We start from the raw sequence: 20,377 nt of genomic DNA, 5'->3' as shown, positions 1-20,377 counted from the left end.
CATCTAAGACAGTTTTGTACAATTAATAGGAGTAAAGCTCACATTTAAGAATCAGAATCAAGATTTTATTTCCTATTTGGTACTGTTACAAGTATGAGGGTTGCTCAGAAAGTAAAAGACGTTTTGACATGGCACAGCAATGGGCGGGACTGCCGCCATCTTGGCGTCAGAGTGTTCCTATACTTAGTACGCAACAGCTGTGGTTGATTGTGTATCATGCCTGTCATACTTTGTAAGCAGTAGAGTGTTGAAATTATAGGAAATTATGTTGAATAAAAAAGTGCAGGAACACTCTAACGCCAAGATGGTGGTGGTGCCCATTACTGCACCATATCAAAACATCTTTTACTTTCTGGACAGCACTCATACATGAGGTATTGCATGTAAATAATAAAATATAAAATTAGTCAACGTACATAATATAGCATAATACATACATTAAATTAACATACACAATGAAACAGACACAAAGTTGTGGACTTGATAATATAAAATTAATCAATCACAGAATAGTAATAATTAATAATTGATTACTTGCTTATTTGCCTATTCCGAAACTCAATTTAAGTAATTCTCAAAGAACTATGTTACTAATCAAATCAAATCAAAAAGTTATTTAGTATGTATCAATATACAATAAATAGTGTCAAGTACATTACAACTACTACTATCAATGTTACTTCATACTGTAAAACGTCATATGATATATAGTAAAAATAATTGTAAAAAAACCTTAAAAACACTATTGTATGTTTATGAGTTATACTGACAGTCCTAATGAAAAAATTCATCTAGTGAATAAAAAGCATGCTGCAAAAGAATATGAACAGCCATTACCACTATCTCAGGTTATTTTAATTTATTTCTAGTACATTTTATAAAAATTTCAAATTTAAACAATTAAGCTTACACTTATTGATAAACAAAATTACAACAATGACATATACAACTAATGTAAAAGTTTATAGAAGAAAGACACTTTCAAAGGTAACAAAGAAATTACACTACAGAATTATTGTTGGTTATGTAAGTTCACTCCATGTGACACCAAACTGAGCGTTATTTTGTATAGGATATTTTATTTTTAATGTGGGGTGCAGTAAGAAAATATGAAACAGCCTGACTGACATTTAACAGTTAAATTAAAAAGTTATATTATATTGTGCCGATTAAATCAATTACTACACAAGAAATGTTTAAATCAGAATCAGAAATCATTTATTAGTCATATTCCTTGAGAACAGATTACTTACTTACTGCCGGGGCGTAACAAATCTCAGTCGATTCTTTGCCTCGTCTATGAGCCTCTTCCACGCCACCCTGTCTTCCGCCAGATCCACAGACCCTCCACACCGGGTCACATCTTCGACCACTTGATCGCACCATCTTATATTTGGCCTACCCAAAGGGCGCCTTCCTGTCGGTACCGCCTGGTAGACCTCTTTTAACCTTGTGCCCTCCTGTCTCCGATGTACATGTCCTAGCCAGCTAATTCTCTTTGCCTTCACCAAAGCCACAATATCAGGATCTTGGTATACATTGCGTAATTCTCTATTTTTTCTTATTCGCCACACCCCTTCATCACATATTGGTCCAAATATTTTTCGGAGAACTTTATTCTCAAAAAACAATCAACCGCCCCTCATTTTTCTTCGTTAATGTCCATGTTTCACTTCCATTGAGAACAGATTAAAAGTCAAAAAGTAGTGTTTGTGTTATAATGGTGTAAGTGTTGTGTTTGTGATACTTAGTTTCTGGCATGATTTTTAGTCAGTCCACGGTTGAGGGTCCCTCCTCCAGTTTTTGAATTCTTCCACTGTGTAGTAGGGACGGTCGAGGAGCCAGCGTGAGATTATTTTCAGCATCTTTCCTTTCTTCACTTCTTCAGGTAGGATGTTCCAGAAATTAGAGCCTACATACGTGGGTTACTTTTCAAACATTGCCAGTCGATGTATTGGCAAGGTAAAGTTATTTGCTGTTCTTGTGTTGTGATTGTGAGTTTCATTGCCTCTTGTTGGGTTTTGCCGCACAGCAAAGAGTATTGTTTCCAGTATATATAGGTCTATTACAGTGAGGATTTTCTGTTCCTTGAAGGCCTCTCGGCAGGAGTCTCTGGGTCCCAGCCCAGTGAGGATGCGAACAGCTCTTTTCTGGAGCACTAGGACTCTCTGGAGGTTTGCCTTGGAGGTTCCTCCCCAAACCACAAGCCCATACCTGAGGTGCGACTCGAAAATGGCATAATAAGCAGTCTTCGCCATGTCTTGATTGCAGATGTGAGTGAGTCTCCTCAGTACATATAGGACAGGGCTGTTTGCTGCATAAGTTTTTTATATCGTCAGTCCATGTTAATTTGTTGTCAATTGTGACCCCCAAGGTACTTAAGTTTTCCAATTTGTTCTAGGTCTGGTAGCACGCATACCTCTTCTTTTGCTCTTCCAATGATTAGCTGCTGGCTCTTTTTTTCATTTAATATTAGGTAATTTCTCTCACAGTATTGTTGTGCCATATTGACAGCAATGCACGACCCAACCTCAATGTGTGCAGGTGTTCTGTTTTTCAGTAAAAGCACTGTATCATCCGCATACATTAGTGTTGAGCAGAGATTATTTAGGTAGTCTGGGAGGTCATTCACAAAGATGATGTAGAGAACAGGTCCCAGGACTGATCCCTGTGGGACTCCTCTCTGTATGGGCAATGGTTTTGACTTGATTTTCTTCTTTACACTATCTGCAGTTCTAGTTATTTCAACTGTTTGGTTCCTTCCTTGTAGGTAGCTTTTGAACCATTTGGCAGTTAGGCCTCTGACTCCCAGTTTATCCAGTTTACTTAGTAACATCTTATGGTTGATACAATTGAAAGCCTTAGTCTAGGAAAATTGCTGATGTTGAGTTTCCTTCTTCTGTAGCTTGGATAATGAATTAGACGAGGCTGGCAATCGCGGAGGTTGTGGAGTGCCCGCTGTAAAACCATGTTGTCTCTTCATGTGAATGTTGTTTATGGAGAAGTGATGTATAAGTCTGGTCAATACAATTTTCTCTAAGATCTTAGAGAAAGTAGATAGTAAGGATATCGGTCTGTAGTTCCCCTGATCGGTAGGATCTCCATTTTTGAGTTTCGGGTACACTCTGGCTAGCTTGAGTTTTGCGGGGAAAATTCCTTGCTCTAGCGATTTGTTCATTATGTTAACTAGTGGCTGTACCAATTCTTCCTCACATGTTTTCACTATTGTTCGAAATAACTCGTCTGGACCAGCGGAGTGTTTTGTTTTCATTGTCTTTATTATCTTGCTCACTTCCTTGTTGTCAGTTGGCCAGAAGAAGAGGCTACCAAGTATCAGTTGGTGGAGCTCTAAACTGGCCTCTTTGAGGAAGAGGGTCAGGGCTCTATTCAGGAGAGCCAAAACTTGGGGCACTTGGGACACCTACCACGAGGCTCTTGCACTGTACAATCGCAAGGTTCGTACGGCTAAGAGGTTAGCCTGGAAGAAGCTCTGCACCGATACTGACAGTGTGCAGGGCTGTGCAAGGCTACAAAAGCTATTAGCAAAGAATCCCATCTCGCCGCTTGGTAGTCTCAAGGATGATTAAGGTGTTTACATTACTGAACCGGAAGGAGTTCTAAAAGTTATGATGGGAACACACTTCCCGGACTGTATTGTTCATGAGGGTAATCAACCACCCGACAGTGAGGGGAGACAAGCAGGCCACGCCACCCATTTGCAGTGGAGTCTGGTGCACCGTATTGTGACCTTCAGAAGGATTGAATGGGCTATCAGCTCCTTCAGTCCTTACAGAGCTCCTGGGGGTGACGGGGTGAGACCGGTTTGCTTGCAGCGGGGGTTGGATATTCTCCTTCCCCAGCTGTGCAGACTGTTCAGAGCCTCCATGGCTCTCAGGTACATCCCACTATCCTGGAGAGTGTCCAGAGTGGTGTTCATACCGAAGCAGGGGAGGGCGGGCATGGATCGGCCGAAGCCTTTCAGGCCGATATGCCTGTCCTCCTTCCTTCTCAAAACCATGGAGAAAATGGTTGCCAGGTTTGTTTGGGAGGGAGCTCTTTTGGAGCGACCTCTACATCCTAACCAGCATGCCTACACTCCAGGAAGGTCATGCAACTCGGCCCTGCATCAATTGGTATGCAGGATTGAGAAGACGCTGGCGGCAAACGAGGTAGCCATAGGAGTCTTTCTAGGCATTGAAGGAGCCTTTGACAATAGAGCCACTCAGGCGATTATCAAGACGTCTCAAGACGTGGTGTTGATGGTCAGGTGTGTGACTGGATAGGGGCCTTGCTCACGGACAGGGTTGTTGATACAACCCTCAGGGGAGTAAGTGTTAGTGCGAAGACTACGAGGGGCTGTCCGCAGGGCGGCGTCCTCTCTCCTCTTTTGTGGAACCTGGTTGTGGATGACCTGCTTAATTCTTTGAATAGCAGGGGTGTCTCTGCACAAGGGTACGCAGATGATATTGTGATTCTTGTGAGTGGCAAGTTCAACACAACAATCACGGAACTGACCAATGCTGCTCTGAACATGGTGGGAAATTGGTGTGATGAGGTTGGCCTCACTGTCAACCCCACCAAGGCTGCTGTGGCTGCCTTTACCAGGAGGCGACAGATGGAAGGCATTGGTCCCTTTCTATTCAAAGGCTCTCCCGTTGAGCTGAAGTCTGAGGTCAAGTACCTGGGCGTGATCCTAGATAGGGTTCTAAACTGGGGACCTCATCTAGAAAGGGTCATTGCCAGGGGGAAGTGGTCTCTAATGCAATGCAGACGTGTGATAGGTGGGCCCTGGGGACTGAAGTCGAGGCTCTTGTACTGGCTTTATGTTTCCGTGGTCAGACCTGCACTAATGTACGGAGCTATCGTATGGTGGCCAAAAACGGAGGCCAAGACGGTGGTAGCTCGTCTGGCGGGTATCCAAAGGATGGCTTGCCTTGCTATCACTGGGGCTTTTCCTAGTGCACCAGGCGCGGCTCTGGATTGTTGTCTTAACCTCGCCCCCCTGGACATTGTCATTCAGGCTATGGCCAGGAGGAGTGCCTACTGTCTTCAGCAGATGGGACTCTGGTCGGGCTGCAGCGAAGGGCACTGCAGAATTAGCACTCTGATACAGGAGGATGTTCTGCACATGATCTCTGATCAGATGCCACAAAAATTTCCTTTGACAAACCCTTTAGGATTATTTTACCCTCTAGGGATGATTGGTCAGAGGGAAGGAAACCTCTTCCACCAGCGGAGCTCGAATGGTTCACAGGTGGCTCTAAAACAAAAAGCGGCACAGGCGCTGGAATTCTGGGAGTGAGACCATGTAGGGAGCTGGTGGTCCCTATGGGTCCGTATCCGACAGTCTTTCAAGCGGAGGTCACAGCTATTATGGAATGTGCTCGTGAGAATCTTCGTCTGCTATATAGGAGCATGAGAGAAGGTGGAGGTTGCATCTGGGTTTGAGAGTGAGTAGAATGGTATTACAGTCACCTTCCTCCAGGGTGACCTTCTCTCATTAAACAGATCAATGTCTTCCAAGGTCATTGGTCTCATTACGGGGCATGGTCACCTGAGGAAGCATCTTCACAGAGTCGGCATCCTTCAGGAGGATCCGCTCTGTGGAAGGTGTAATGAGCAGGAGGAGACTGCTGAGCACCTGCTCTTTGATTGATTGCTCTGCAATAGCAAGAGAGTGGTATGCCATCTTTGGTAGTTTGGACAGGGGTGGTGAATTTTCCCAGGAGGACTTGATAGGTTGTTTTCTGCGGTTTAAGGGATTTGTTTTCTGATATTGTGGCATGCTATATTTAAGTTATATGTGAGGGTTTCTATGAAACAGTTGTATGAGGATTCAACAGACTCTTGTCGGTTTACATCTTCCCAGGTTTCCTTTTGTAGGAGATGTTTCAGCAGCAGTATATTCCTGTTACTGAATTGTCTTCCCTCTATTACTGTTGTGGGTGGTTGAAACTTATCTTTATCATAGATGCTGCATAGCTGGCCTGTGTGATCTGAGACATAAGCTTGTATTACTGTAGCTCTTATTTTGGAGTCCGGTTGATTTGTGCAGATCATGTCTATTGGAGTTCTGGTCTGTAATCCTGGTTGGTGGTAGGTTTAGCCTGATGATGTTGTAACTGGTAAGTGTATCATTTAAGATTGATTGTTTCGGGCCAGTGCAGACAGTCAATGTTAATGTCTCCCATTACTATTACTGGGCTCTTCCATATTGGGATTTCCTCCAATATATTTGACAGAAATGAGAAAGTTTATTGTCTTTAAACATAAAATATGCAATCGACAAAGTCATTCTATGCTAAAGCTTAAATCCCACTATTATATATTGTGTACATTAACAAACTTGTCTAGCGGGCTTAGTCAATGTTACAGGTAACAATTATTACATTCTTTCATCAACCAGGCTTAGCTCTAATTCAGCTAAAATTTAAAAATTTAACAACGATATAACAGAAAAATTTACAAAAGGATAAATTGTAATAGATAAATTATTAACAATTAAATAAATAAACAGGGGGTACTACACTAATTTTAAAATCTTAAGGTACTAATATCACAGGCCAAATAACTTTGTACAGAGTAAAACGCTTTATCTTTGAGCCAATGTTCTAAAACTGCCTTAAATCTTTTTAATGTTACATGCCATGCCTCTTGAGGCAGTTTATTGAACATCTTTAATTTCATAATACAGTGACTACTTCTAGTTTTTTCTAATTTTATTGGTAATATTTCTATCATATGGTTTTTCCTAGTAGGATATCTGTGAACTTCTTGTCTAACCCTGAGTGTTTGTAGATTTTCTTTAACATCAACCAAGCAACAGTAAATGTATAGGCTAGGTAGAGTCATAATCTGTAGTTCTTTAAAAAGAGGCTCACAGGACTCTCTTTCTAGGACATTTTTTATTACCCTTAGGGCTCTCTTTTGCCATATGAAAACCTTTTGAGAACCACAGCTATTACCCCATAGTGTAATGCCATATCTAAGATGAGAATGGAAAAGGCATAATAGGTAGTAATTAGCATATTCGTTGTCACAGAATTCAAAAGCTTACGTAAAAGAAATGTGACTCTAGATAATTTTTTGCATAACTCTTGAATGTGTTGGTCCCAGCTCAATCTACTATCTAGGTGAAGTCCCAACAGTTTTACAGGCTTTACATCTTTATAAATATAGTGAGTCAAGGAAAAAATAATTTTTTCTGTTTTGTTACTATTTACAACAAGGTTGTTTGCTTCAAACCATTCTAATGCAGTTTCTATGGCTTGTGTTTCGTCCTCAAGCAGTGTATTCAAACTTTTATTCCAGCTCAAAAGTGTAGTATCATCAGCGTATAAAACTGATGGGCAAGGTAAATTAAAAGCTATGTCATTCATTGATATGTTGAATAAAAATGGTCCAAGGACAGATCCTTGGGGGACTCCTGCATTCACACCTTTAAAACTTGATTTTTCTTGGCCCTGGACCACCATTTGTTTTCTATCGTTAAGGTAAGATGCTAATAAATCAAGTTCTTTATTCTGTATTCCATATGCAAACAGCTTGTTTACTAATAAATTGTGCGAGATACAGTCAAAAGCTTTTGTCAAGTCAATTAAAGTAGCAGATGATATTAATTTGTTCTCAAAATTAAAAATAACTTGTTCCACAAGTTTTTCTACTGCTTTTACTGTATTTCGCCAGGTATGAAACCAAACTGTTCATTACAAAAGAGGCTATTTTCAGTAAAATAGCCGCTTAACTGTTGCTTAATACAAGACTCCAATAATTTACTAAAAATGGGAACCAGAGATATTGGTCGATAGCTTGATGGGTCATTTTTGTCTCCTTTTTTAAATATTGGAGTAACTTTAGCTATCTTAAAAGAACTGGGATATACACCTTTCTCTATTACCCTATTAAAAAGAAAATGTAGGGGCTCTAAGATTATTTCAATAATTTCTTTAACAATAAAGTTTGAAAACCCATAGTAGTCTTCACTACGAGATGTACTTAGATTTTGCACACTTTTTAAAATATCAACTTGTCTAATTGGTTTCCATTTAAAATGTTTTCCATCCTCAGAACAATTTGTGACATATGTATTTACATAATCAATGGCTTGATTCTCAGTTACATTTCTATTAGAACTACTTTAACCTAACTTACCTACTAAATTAACAAAATAATCATTAAACGTTTCAGAATCAATAACACTAACTTGTCTAGAGCTGTTACTACCATTGCCATTATTTGATTGAGCTTTAACTATACTCTAGGCGGCTTTACATTTATTTGAAGCATTGGCAATAAAGTTTTCATTAGCATGTTTTTTTTCTAAAGTTATTTTGTTTTTGTAAATTCTTTTTGCATCAGTATATGCTTCTTTATGTTTACTTTCATTTATTGTACCCTTACTGTTCTTGTATCTGTCATAAAGTAAAATGATGAATTCTTTCATTTTTTTCAGTTCTGGTGTAAGCCATTTAATTCTTGGCCTGTTAGGATACTTTAATTTAACCTGTTTAATTCTACAGCATTTGTTATAAGAATTTGTCAAAACAGAAATAAAATATTCACTACCCTCTTCTACAGGGTATCTACTGCTGTGGTAAAGTCTCCTTCAGGTCTGTACACCCCAAAGATATGGTAGTCTGTCTTGTCTATGGTGATTTTTATTCCTGCCACTTCACGTATAAGCTCAGTGCTCCAGTCTGCTATGTTCAAGTTGGATGTGCTACCGGCTAGATCTTTCCTAACATAGATGGCTGTCCCTCCTTTGAGGTGATTCTCTCTACTGAAGCTCTCCATAAGGACATAACCGTCTAGTCTTCAATTTATTTTTGTTTAGGCCATGTTCAGTAAGTACTGATAATTAAAACCGTAAATTAAAATTAAAGTACAGATAATATGTACAGACATAACAAAATTACAAACAGAAGAGTTAAGGACACAAAAAGTATATGCCTTAGGCTGGATTTGAACCCAGGTCAGCTAAGTTGGTAGTCCATCATTATATTAAGTGAGGTACCTGGCTCTGAGAAGGTGACCTGAAAAAAAAACACTTGACAGCTCAGCTTGGAGAGCGGATAAGACAAAAAAAGAGTTTCTTATTTTAACACACTGGGCTTTTTAAAATATTATTGTTGATTGTATTATAAGCTGTCAAATGTCAATTTCAAACTGTTAAACCTTATTAAAACAGTCATAATTATAAAGATTATGTTGTGAGACACTTCAATCAAATAGAAAAAACCTCCTTCAGATCCAGTGCTCGACCATCATCAAGAGGAGTGCCACAGGGCTCAGTCCTGGGACCCTTTCTCTTTGTCCTATTTACAAATGACTTGCCATCTTTCATAAATGATACCAATGCAGAGACAATAATGTATGCAGATGACACTACACTCATACACCATAGAAAACCCCCACAAGACCTTCAGTCAGAAACATCTCATCAACAAATAAAACTCTTCAGTATTGTCTCCAAAATGACTTGGCAATAAACCCACAAAAAACAATCTGCATCAAGACAAGACGAGATCCCAGAAATTCCTAATCTCTGGATTGAAAGTGAAACCAAACTATTGGGAAAACTATAGAAATCACTATAGAATCAGATCTATCCTGGACCAACCACACAAATAACCTAAAGTAAGAAGATAGGGTCAGGCATTTTTGTGGTGAGAAGACTGATGTGGGTTGGAGGGCTAGATATGGCAAAAACAGCCTACTATGCACTTGTGGAATCTCACATCAGATACGGATTGTCAGTATGGGGCGGTACAACCAAGCAAAACTTGGACAGAATTTTAATCCTACAAAAGAAAGCTATCAGAATACTTGCACACCTCACACCAACAGAGAGTTGCAGAAGATCTTTCAAAACTTTGGGAATCCTAACAGTGGTCTGTTTATACATACACACTGTGATTATCTACACATACCAACAGGATTACAACCGAGGAGAAAATGTTCACCGTTATAATACAAGTCGAGCCAAAGACCACATCCTTCCAATTCACCACTCCACACAATACAGCAAGAAGCCATCATACATGGGACGCAAACTATATAATGCACTACCTGAATCCATGAAGAACCTCAGCTCTAAGAAACTTAAGAAACAACTACATGACTGGCTGATGGAACGACCACTTTACACACTTGAAGAATTCTTCACTACAACGAAAAACTCATAAGCAATGTAAAGCAAGACCAAGAAAAATACCTACTATGCAATTTTGACACCATTACATTTCTTAACGAAATTTTAAATAAAGAATTTTTTAATTTGACTTTGAAATCTTTTATTACAAGAGTGATGTTATATTAACCCTTTGACTCCTATTGGGACACATATGTCACAGACAGAAATAAAAAAAATACATTATGTTATTATAGTAACATTGGAGGGAAATATTGTTAGTTCTAATAAAGTAGGGTATTTTAGGGTTATTATGTTGATAACTGACATTTCCTAAGTGTCAATTGTCCTGGCAACAGCCCTCTCAATGGGATCACATGGTTGAGCAAATTTGTCATTGTTGAGGTTATGTTTACATAATATTTGGAAATGTTAACTAAATAATGTGATAACCAGTTTAGAGTGTTAATGAGTGGTTTATGTTTAAATGTAAATATATAAGTATTTTCTTCAATAAAAATGGGAATGACTGTGGAATACATGTCTTATTAGCGGTGGAAAGTATTATAAAAAATCCTACAGATATTTTTGTTACAAAGATGTTGCCAGAATTTAGCCAGTTAAACTGTGCAGAAAAAAGGGCTAAATTAGCATTTGTTTTGCAAAATAGGGCAAATATCCCTCTACATTTGATTAAATCACTAATGTTTGTGGCTCCCAAAACAAATAATGCAACTGAGAAAATTTTAAATACACACCAGGACAGTTCCTCATTGGAATGTAGCAGTGTTCCTCATGATCTTTGCAGTGTTGAACTAAGTGATGGTTTAAATGTTGTTGAGAACAGTAACATGAACAATGGTGAGAAGCCATTGACAGCACCCACAGGACATTATAAGCCAGAATCTGAAGGGTCAAGCTGCTTTAAGTCCATACATGTACCAAAGATTGCGATATTTGGGGACAGCCATGCCAAACAATGTGTTTCTACCATCCAAAGTATTTTTACTAAAAAAGAGGCAAATGTAACAGGCAATGTGTACCCAGGAGCTCCAATGTCATACATTTGCGACAACATTGAGGAGGCCGTTTGTAACTACACTAAAAACGATGCAGTTGTCTTAATAGGGGGAACAAACAGCTTACATTATGAAAGGGAATGTGGCAATATCCAATCCCTAATACAAGACTTAATATTGAAACTGCAACATACAAATATAATCTTGACGTCAATTCCTTACAGATATGATCAACCAGAATGGAACAAAACTATATTAAATATAAATAAACAAATCTATGATATAGCACTGGAAAATAGGGATGTGTCTTTTATTCCAATCAACAACCTTTTAACACGCTCCAATTTTACACACCATGGCCTACACATGAACAAAATTGGTAAAGACATTTTGTGTACTGCTGTTGCATTACATGTCACCTTCAAAGTCAACATGGAGTCTACAATTCGCAGTGCCCACGAATTTACACCTGTGAAAATCAACTCGTCTGGACGCAGTGCAACTATGAATGGCGAATGTGTAGAAACTTTGCTTTCAAACACAACAGCATTCTATGGATGGGCCACCCCTCAACTGGAGGAGCAAGCAAGAGGACCACTATCATATACTGTACCCTCATCCACTCCAGGCCAAGAAAAAAACCAAGAATTTGTGGATTCCAGTCCGACGACTTAAATAATAGACTGACTTGTAGAACCAAGTGTAATTTCACTAGTAGTAGTAATTTTTGCAAAATAGATAATCTGTCTAACTCTGTTAATACAAGTAAGATAACTAATGAATCTCATCAATCTAGATTAGGGAATAATATAAAGTACCAACAGCCGACAACATTTGACATACCAGTCTCAACCAACTTAAAGGTATTGACATTAAATATCAGATCACTTAGGAACAAAATTGGTCATTTGGAAACAATCTTGAAGCACCATGCCACTAATATTTTATGTTTGAATGAACACTGGCTTGAGAAGGAAGAAATTTCATTGTATGTGCCTGATAGTTTCATTCTAGCATCCTCTTATTGTCGCAAACCTCCTCACATTCACGGAGGCTCTTCAATTTTATTAAAGGAATCTTTGAAATATGAAGTAATTGATGTCTCTGAATACTGTCTTGATTTTGTGTGTGAACCCTCTGTAATTAGGCTGATAGAATATAATTTTATTATTGTATGTATGTATAGAACTCCCAATTCTGATTTTTATGCTTTTGTAAATAATTTAGAAAACCTATTAGTATATTTAATGACCAAGCCCCACAAGTTTTTTGCCCTGGCTGGTGACTTAAATGTTAATATCTTAGAACAGAATACGCCACATGTGCAGTACTTCTTAAATGTTCTTAGATCAGTAAATTTATACAACACGAATAGCTTGCCAACAAGAAACACATCCTGTTTGGATAATCTGTGTACTAATATCAACAAGGAATTGTATAGTTGCTCCTTGCTTAAACAGGACATAATCTCTGACCATGCAGGTGTTTTTGTTAGTTTTTCTCTTTCAATCACTTCAAAAGAGAAGGGTGAGAACAAACCATATAAAAAGCGTCTCATTTCACAAGATAGATTGTATGACTTAGGAGAGTGCTTAAAAGGTGTTGATTGGTCAGGTTTAAGTAATTTCGATGATGTAAATGGTGTTTTTTCTATGTTTGTAGATATGTTGGTAACTCATTTTAATTATTATTGTCCATTGATTAGTGTCAAATTAAGTTGTAAACCAGGTGATCACTTAACAAGAAGTCAGTTTACTCCCAAACTCCAGTTGATGCGCACTTTCTTGCTTGCCTTATATGACAAGTGGAAATTAAGTTCAGACCAACTCAACAAGAATAAATACATGCAGTTTAAAAAATTGTACTACAAAGCTATCAGTGAAGCTAAAATAAGTCTCAATGATAAATTGATTCAAAATGCAAAAAATAAATGTAGAAAGGCTTGGGAAATTGTTAAAAAAGAATCAGGGCATATTGAACACACAATAAAAAATTCTCTCTCTGCAGATGTATTGAACAATTATTTTACAAATACACAAATTAACACAGTAAACTACATGTCAAATGATGTTAATTGGGCTGATCTGTTGAGGAATTTTCCCCGCCCTGAAATATGTAAAAATGACTTCAGGTGGAAATCAATTGACAAAAAAACTGTTAAAGATGTAGTTAACAAGATGAGCAACTCTCGAAGTGAGGATGTATTTGGTTTATCCAATTATGTAATCAAAGGTATAATAGATGTAATATTAGTTCCACTTACTTATCTTGTAAACCGCATGTTTCTTGAAGGTAGTTTTCCTCAGTGTTTAAAATTTGCCAAGGTGACACCTATTTTTAAGAAAGGTGACAGAAATAACCCTGAGAACTATCGTCCAATTGCAATTGTCCCCATATTAAGTAAAGTAATTGAATCCTGCATTTTGAAGCAACTGTATGATTATTTTGTATCTAACAATTTGCTATATCCCCTTCAGTTTGGTTTTAGACCTCATCACTCCACTAATATGGCCGTTGAGTCTGTTATTGACATTATTCTCAAGGGCTTTGAAAAAAAACTTGTTACTGGCTGTAGTTTAATTGATTTGAGCAAAGCATTAGATTTAGTGTCACATTCAGTGTTGTGTAAAAAGTTAGAATTTTACGGTATTAGGAATAAAGAATTGCAACTACTTGAAAGTTACCTTAGCTATAGAAAACAATTTGTATGTGTAAATAACTGTTCTTCTGATGTGTTAAATGTAAGTACAGGGGTACCTCAAGGCTCAGTCCTTGGACCCTTTTTATTCTTAGTGTTTACAAATGATTTTAGTTATAATGTACCTTCAACATCAGTGCTATATGCTGATGACACAACATTGATATGCTCTGATGTTAATGTTTCACAAGTTAATTCTCAACTCACCAATTCATTTGAACTAGCGAAAATATGGTATTCTGCCAATAATCTGGTTATAAACGATAGTAAGACTGAGAGTATACTTTTTTCATTGAAAAATAATTTAGACACAATTAATGACAACTTTTTAAAATCGGTTAAACTACTTGGTATTTCCCTAGACAGTACACTCTGCTGGGATGAACATGTCGATGGCCTTTGTAAGAAATTGTCAAGAGTGTTATTCTTACTAAGGAAACTAAAGTATTGTGTGAGCCCGGATGTTTTATTGATGGCCTATTTTGGTCTCTTTCACAGCCATTTAAGTTACGGTGTACGCCTCTGGGGTAATTCTAGTGCTGCAAAAAAATCCTTTACATGGCAAAAGAAGGCAGTAAGGGTATTGGCTGGGTTATCTAATCGAGAATCCTGCAGAGCAAGTTTTTGTAAATATAAAATCATGACACTTACCAACTTGTATATTTATAGTAATTTAATATTTGTTAAAGTAAATATAAATAATTTTAATACTCACAGTTTAGTGCATAATTATCAAACAAGAAACAAACAAGACCTGGTTGCACCAAATATTAGATTAAGTAAAACAATGAAAAGTTACCAATACCAACAGTTGAGATTCTTTAATAAGTTACCTGTTTCAATTAGATTGTTGCCAAATAATGAGTTTTACAAAGTTGTATCTAAGTGGCTTAAGTGTAATGTGTTTTATACAATTGAAGAGTATATGTCTTGTGAAAATTTTATATCTTAGTTAACCTTTTTTAAATTGTTAACATTGTTCTAGTACATAATATAGGTTTAGGAAATCTAGACTTACTCTGACGAAGCCTATTGTAATTTGTAAAAATTATTTAATGGCTAATAAAGATCTTGATTCTTGATTCTTACAATTTCACTGTGGTTTTGGAATGTTACTGTTCAGTTTTTCCCTGGGACAAATACGTCCCAACAGTATAGGACAGTGGGCATTAGTATTGGCAGAGGTTCAACTGAATTAGAGTGTTTTCTTCGATTTTTTTTCCCAAGAGTCTACTTATGTATATTTCTCATTGTACTAATGCAGATCTCGAAACGTAGTGTTACTGATTTCGTGTTTCACTGAACGATGGCAAATGTCCGGAAAAATCCTGTTTCCTTCACAATCCTTCCATCGTCAAAAATAACCTTCAAACAAAGAACTAATGAGAGGTTACAAATATTGCAAAGAAAAATATTGTGATGACATTATGGTCGTTATAGGTTGTATTCTTGTAATGTGCTACAATAAACTACCAAGCTTTTCTGATTATTGGTCTTCTAACGAATCAATGGGAAACAAAACAATAAAACAAGCGATATCAAGAGACAGATTTCAGTTACTGATTTCAAAATTATACTTCAACAAGCCTAATCAACCTGAAAATCCATCAAAAACGTTATAAGTTGATGAACTGGTGTCATGTCTCAAATTTACTTTTACAAAATCTAGAAGTGAGGCGAGTTACCAAAGTATTGATAGTTGTTGTTGTAAGTAGTTTTAATCTATGATGAAATTCTAAGGTAGATCTGCACTGAAACAATATCTGCCTTTGAAACACATAAAAAGGGGAATTAAAATTTAGGAAAGGTGTAATGCAGAAACTGGCTACTGTTACGATTTCAACATTTACACTGGGAAAGAAACAGAAAAGGTTATTGGCACTTTAGGCGAGAGAGTTGTGGAAAAGCTTTCATCTACAATTCGAGGTGATAAAAATAAAGTTTCTCTGTCCTTTGATAGTTTTTTTACATCTGTCAATTTACTCAACACTGCTGATTACACCTGCATTGGTACTTGTGTTGCCAATAGAAAAAAACATGCCAAAATTTGATAAAAGCTTGAAAGAGGTGACTTTGACTTTTTGTGTAACGATTTTGAAGTTCTAGCTGCAAGATGGAAAGATTCGACGGAATTTGTTGCTCTCAGTAATTTACACAGTAATACTGAAACTGAGGTTCAGTGAATGCAGATACATGGCGAAAAGAAGAGTGTTCCAAGCCCTGAGTGTACTACTTTTTATAATTCAAGCATGGGAAGGGTTGACCTCTCAGACCAAAAGGTAGGGATGTATGATTTTGACAGGAAATCATGTAAATGGTGGAAAAAAGTGTTTCATAAACTTTTATTGACTTCTGTTGTCAATGCAAGTATCTTATTTCAACAAGTACAGCATACAAAATTAACTCTCATATCATTTATAGTACCACTAGCTGAGCAGCTACTGTTTGAAGGAAGAAAAAATGCATCTGAAAAAAGGATGAGCTGCGAAAGACCTGCCAAAAGAGTAAAGATGATGGTAAATGTTGGCTCTCATTTACCAATGGAAGGAAAAACAAGAAGGTGTAAAGGCTGTGCTGAGAAAAACATTGAGAAATTAACAAAAACTCTTTGTGTTGAATGTGACACTCCACCGTGTAAAGATTGTTTTGCCAAGTACCACTCATAAATGTACAAATAACTAATTCATGTATTTTAGTTTGAAGGGTTTATTTTAATTTTGTCTTATAAACTCAGTTTTATAAACAAGAGTTTTTATTACTTTCCTCTCCGGTACTATTGGGACAAATGTGTCCCACATAAAATACTATTGGAAAAACATATGTCCCAAGCAAAAAATGTAAATAAAAAAGAATTAAAATAAAATAATTTAAGTTTTTTTTTAGTTTGTTGCTTAATTATTGGTAGTATTACGTAGTTTGAAGGGCAAAAGAAAGAAAATAAAAATTAGCAGTGAAAGGGTTAAGAGATAATCAAAAACTTTAATTAAAAAATAGTCTTATGGTCTGGGTTCCATGTCTTCAAAAGGTATCACTATAATTAAAAATCTGTAAAACACACTATTAAAGTAAAAGGAAAATTAAAATCTTTATTAAAAATTTTACAAGCCATATAAAATGGTGAGTGCTCCAATTGTGTAGTATTGTGGTATTGAAAAGCTATAAAATGTCTTTTAGAATTATGTAGATTTTCTAAACAAAAAAGGAAGCTATTTTTATCATTAGATAAAACTTACAGATTTAAAAAAAAACGGTAAAGATGCTTGTTAAAGTCATAATTTTTTAAAGATCTAAATAAAGATTTGCAATTTTAAAATAACCGTTTTATATTGATAATTATGATGGCTGTTTTATGGATTCTAAAACATTTGTCACAGAGTTCTGAATGTTTAAAACCCCACAATGCCAGCCCATATACATAATGTTATGAAAATTAGCAAAGTAAACAGACTTAATGTGTCAAAATACATGCAGCCTAACAATACTTTTAGTATAAAACAAGCTGAATTTAGTATTTTGAAATGTAACTGTTGCAAAATGGCAATTCCCCTGTCAAAACTTCCATACAACAAGTCCTGATAAGTCCTTCCTGTCAAGTCTTTTGTTGTTTATGTAACAATATAGACTGATTCTGATTCATACAAGTCAATTAGACTTATTATAGCATCGATAGTAGACAATTTCTCAGTGAAGTCAAATTGTACCAGATTGATTGTATTGTGTTGTTTTAATGGTAATGATCTAATTAGAATCAATTTTCCAGAACACCTGAAAAACATAGGCTAAATGAGGGGGTATTAAATTTGTAATTCTTTTAATTATAAACATACAGATTTCATCCCAGTCGGTTGAATTTTATTAAATTTCTTTACCACAAAGAGCATTTTTTCTGTAACTAGAGAATTCAGAAATAGCAAATACTCAATACAGTTTCAATACCTAGCTGTAGCTATTAAAGAATGTTACAAGTTTGGATTTACATGTAAATTTCTGCCATTTTGAAATAATGATTGTTTAATAAGTCAGCTGCCTTCAAATTCTCCTCCAACACCCCACTTGAATTTTCTACATGTATTCTTTTTTTTATCACAGCTTATCAAGCTCCCGGTTCACCGTTTTTCATTACGTTTGAATATAATTCACTGTCTCATTTATTTAATCTCTATTGTTTTCAAAACAATATTGAACACAATCAGTCTAATAGAATACTCAAATAAACAAATAAAAATACCTTAATTGGAGAGCTCTTTTCAGTAACCTCTGTGCCTCTGAAAGCTCACCCAGATCTTTTAAAATGTTTGCGAGATTGTTCATTGCTTGATCATAGTCTGGATTCAGCCTGGAACATACAAACAAACAACAATTTCAATAATTGTTCAACTTCTATTTTGTGCATGAAAATTCTAAGTGATGTGTACTTATTAATGGTAAATGGACAGATAACCCAAATTTTAATTAATAATAACTTTTGTGCCATAACATATTTACTGTTATAATGAACATGCACCTATAAAACTATATACAGTAGACCATTTCTTTTTCAGCAGTTAACCCATTGCGGATCACTGACGATCTGGGCTCGTCACGCAGCGGCCGGGCCTAACGAGCTCAGGTCGCAAAAGCGATCTGCTTTTAAGTTTCCCTCCAAATAGTTCTATTAGTGCCTGATAGATCGGGCGATCGTCTTCACTTGTCAACTAAGAGTGTTTAACAACGGTCTATGTTTAGAGTTTTCTAAAGTTTTATACATATTCTACAGATCGCAGTTGTATGTCGAAGTTGAAAAATCATTCATATGAGTTTACTCTCTGCTTTTTAGTGCTTCTGATTGGGTGTTTTCCTCAGTTGTTATTATAATACTTTTGAGGTTAGTGACACAACTAATCGATGCAGACGTACATGTTGGCGGGTTTAGTCTAGTCAATGGCCCGGATGTTGTAATCGCTTCGCCCAAGCCGCTTTATTTAGACTTGATTCAGACATCATCCCTGCCACCCCGGAACCTTGCTCGCATGTTATCGTTCCTACATCATGGATACCCCAGCAGGCCCATGTTGCATCTGAACGAATACCTTCACAGCTGAATTTTTTAGTATACAATAGCGAGCAATACGATGTGGCGCACCATTACTGTTCGTGCGGCCGCTGCCGTAAATTAATTCATGCCCGCGCGCCAAAACAATACGATCTGCAATGGGTTAAAAGATATTTTACAATAAAAAAAAAAACAAAATTGCCAAGCATAATTTATACTATTATATTCCTTGATAGGGTTCTGAACTGGGAATCCCATATGGAAAGGGTTGTCACCAGAGGGAAATGGTCCTAGATGCAATGAAGACGCTTTATAGGTGGGTCCAGGGGACTTAAGCCGAGGCTTCTGTATGTCTCCACGGTTAGACCTGCATCAATGTTTGGGGCTGTCACCTGGTGGCCAAAAACGGAGGCTAGGATGTTGGTTACTAGTCTGGCTAGCATCCAAAGGATGGTTTGCGTTGCTATTACTGTGGGCTATGGTCAGCCTTGGGCTGTAACAGGGACACTGAAAATTAGCATTCTTTGCACATGATATCTGGTCAGATGCCTCAAAGATTTTTTTTCCAATAAACCTTTCAGGGTTTTAATACCTTATAGGAACGCTTGGTCGGCGAAAAAGAAACCTCTTCAATCAGCAGAGCTTGAACGGTTTACAGACCGCTCTTAAATGGCACAGGCATTGGGATTGTAGGAGTGAGATCACGCAGGGAGCTGGTGGTCTCTATAGGTCCTTGTTCCACAGTTGGAATGTGCCCGTGAGAAACAATCATTGTCTGTGGTACTGAAGTAAGATGATTGGCAGTCTCACAGATATCCAGTCATAATTGAAGGCATTGGACTCTTGCATGTTCAATTCCAAACTTGTCTGGGATTGTTATGTCATTTCTTCGATTGGCAGAATCAACAATGTGACTGTTTGTTGGGTTCCTGATCATGAGGAGTCTCTGAGAACGAAAGAGCTGATGTTCTGATGAACTTGGCCTCAATGTCCAACATGACGAGGCTTCAACTGTTCTGTGGTATTTCTAGATGTGAATCCTTTGGGGCAGTTTTGAAATGGGTTGACACTAAACATTTATCAATGTCTTGTAGGTTTACTACATCACTATTCATTTTTATGATGTACACATTATTTCGAGCCCCATACGTGTGTTAACAGGAAAACAAATTAAGCTGGAAATTCAACAATGATTGCTTATTATTTTCAAAACTGCAGCCCCTTTTCTCCGTACAACCAGTCCGGATAATCCAGAAATCTGGATAAATTATATCTGGAAACATAATTATAAAAAAACCTTTCTGCAAAAACATGCACAACAATGTACATTGCTAAACATCCAAAGAGTTAACCAGATTATTGATACCATTTGAACTACTCTATGACATTATCAGGAGATTTTCTTTTATAAGAACCTAAATTTTCTGAAACTTACAAAAATTTATTGCCATTATAATGTGGCTCGAAATATATTACTTCCACGCTAAACAACAGATTTT

At 36.9% G+C, this 20,377-nt stretch overlaps 1 protein-coding gene across 6 annotated transcripts in view; it reads right to left on the bottom strand.

The window, feature by feature from the left end:
• Window positions 1-20,377, bottom strand: part of LOC124368653 (protein O-mannosyl-transferase TMTC4-like) — a 108,495-nt gene that overhangs the window by 12,603 nt on the left and 75,515 nt on the right. For all 6 annotated transcript variants that reach the window (XM_046825898.1, XM_046825900.1, XM_046825897.1 and 3 more), the window contains one exon: window positions 18,075-18,182. In XM_046825898.1, the coding sequence (XP_046681854.1) occupies window positions 18,075-18,182 (108 nt within the window). The remainder of the gene's footprint in view (window positions 1-18,074; window positions 18,183-20,377) is intronic.

The sequence above is a fragment of the Homalodisca vitripennis genome, chromosome X, assembly GCF_021130785.1.
Source record: "Homalodisca vitripennis isolate AUS2020 chromosome X, UT_GWSS_2.1, whole genome shotgun sequence".
NCBI lineage: Eukaryota > Metazoa > Arthropoda > Insecta > Hemiptera > Cicadellidae > Homalodisca > Homalodisca vitripennis.
The sequence above is the reverse complement of the archived record's forward strand: the minus strand, read 5'-3'. Positions and strand labels throughout refer to the sequence as shown.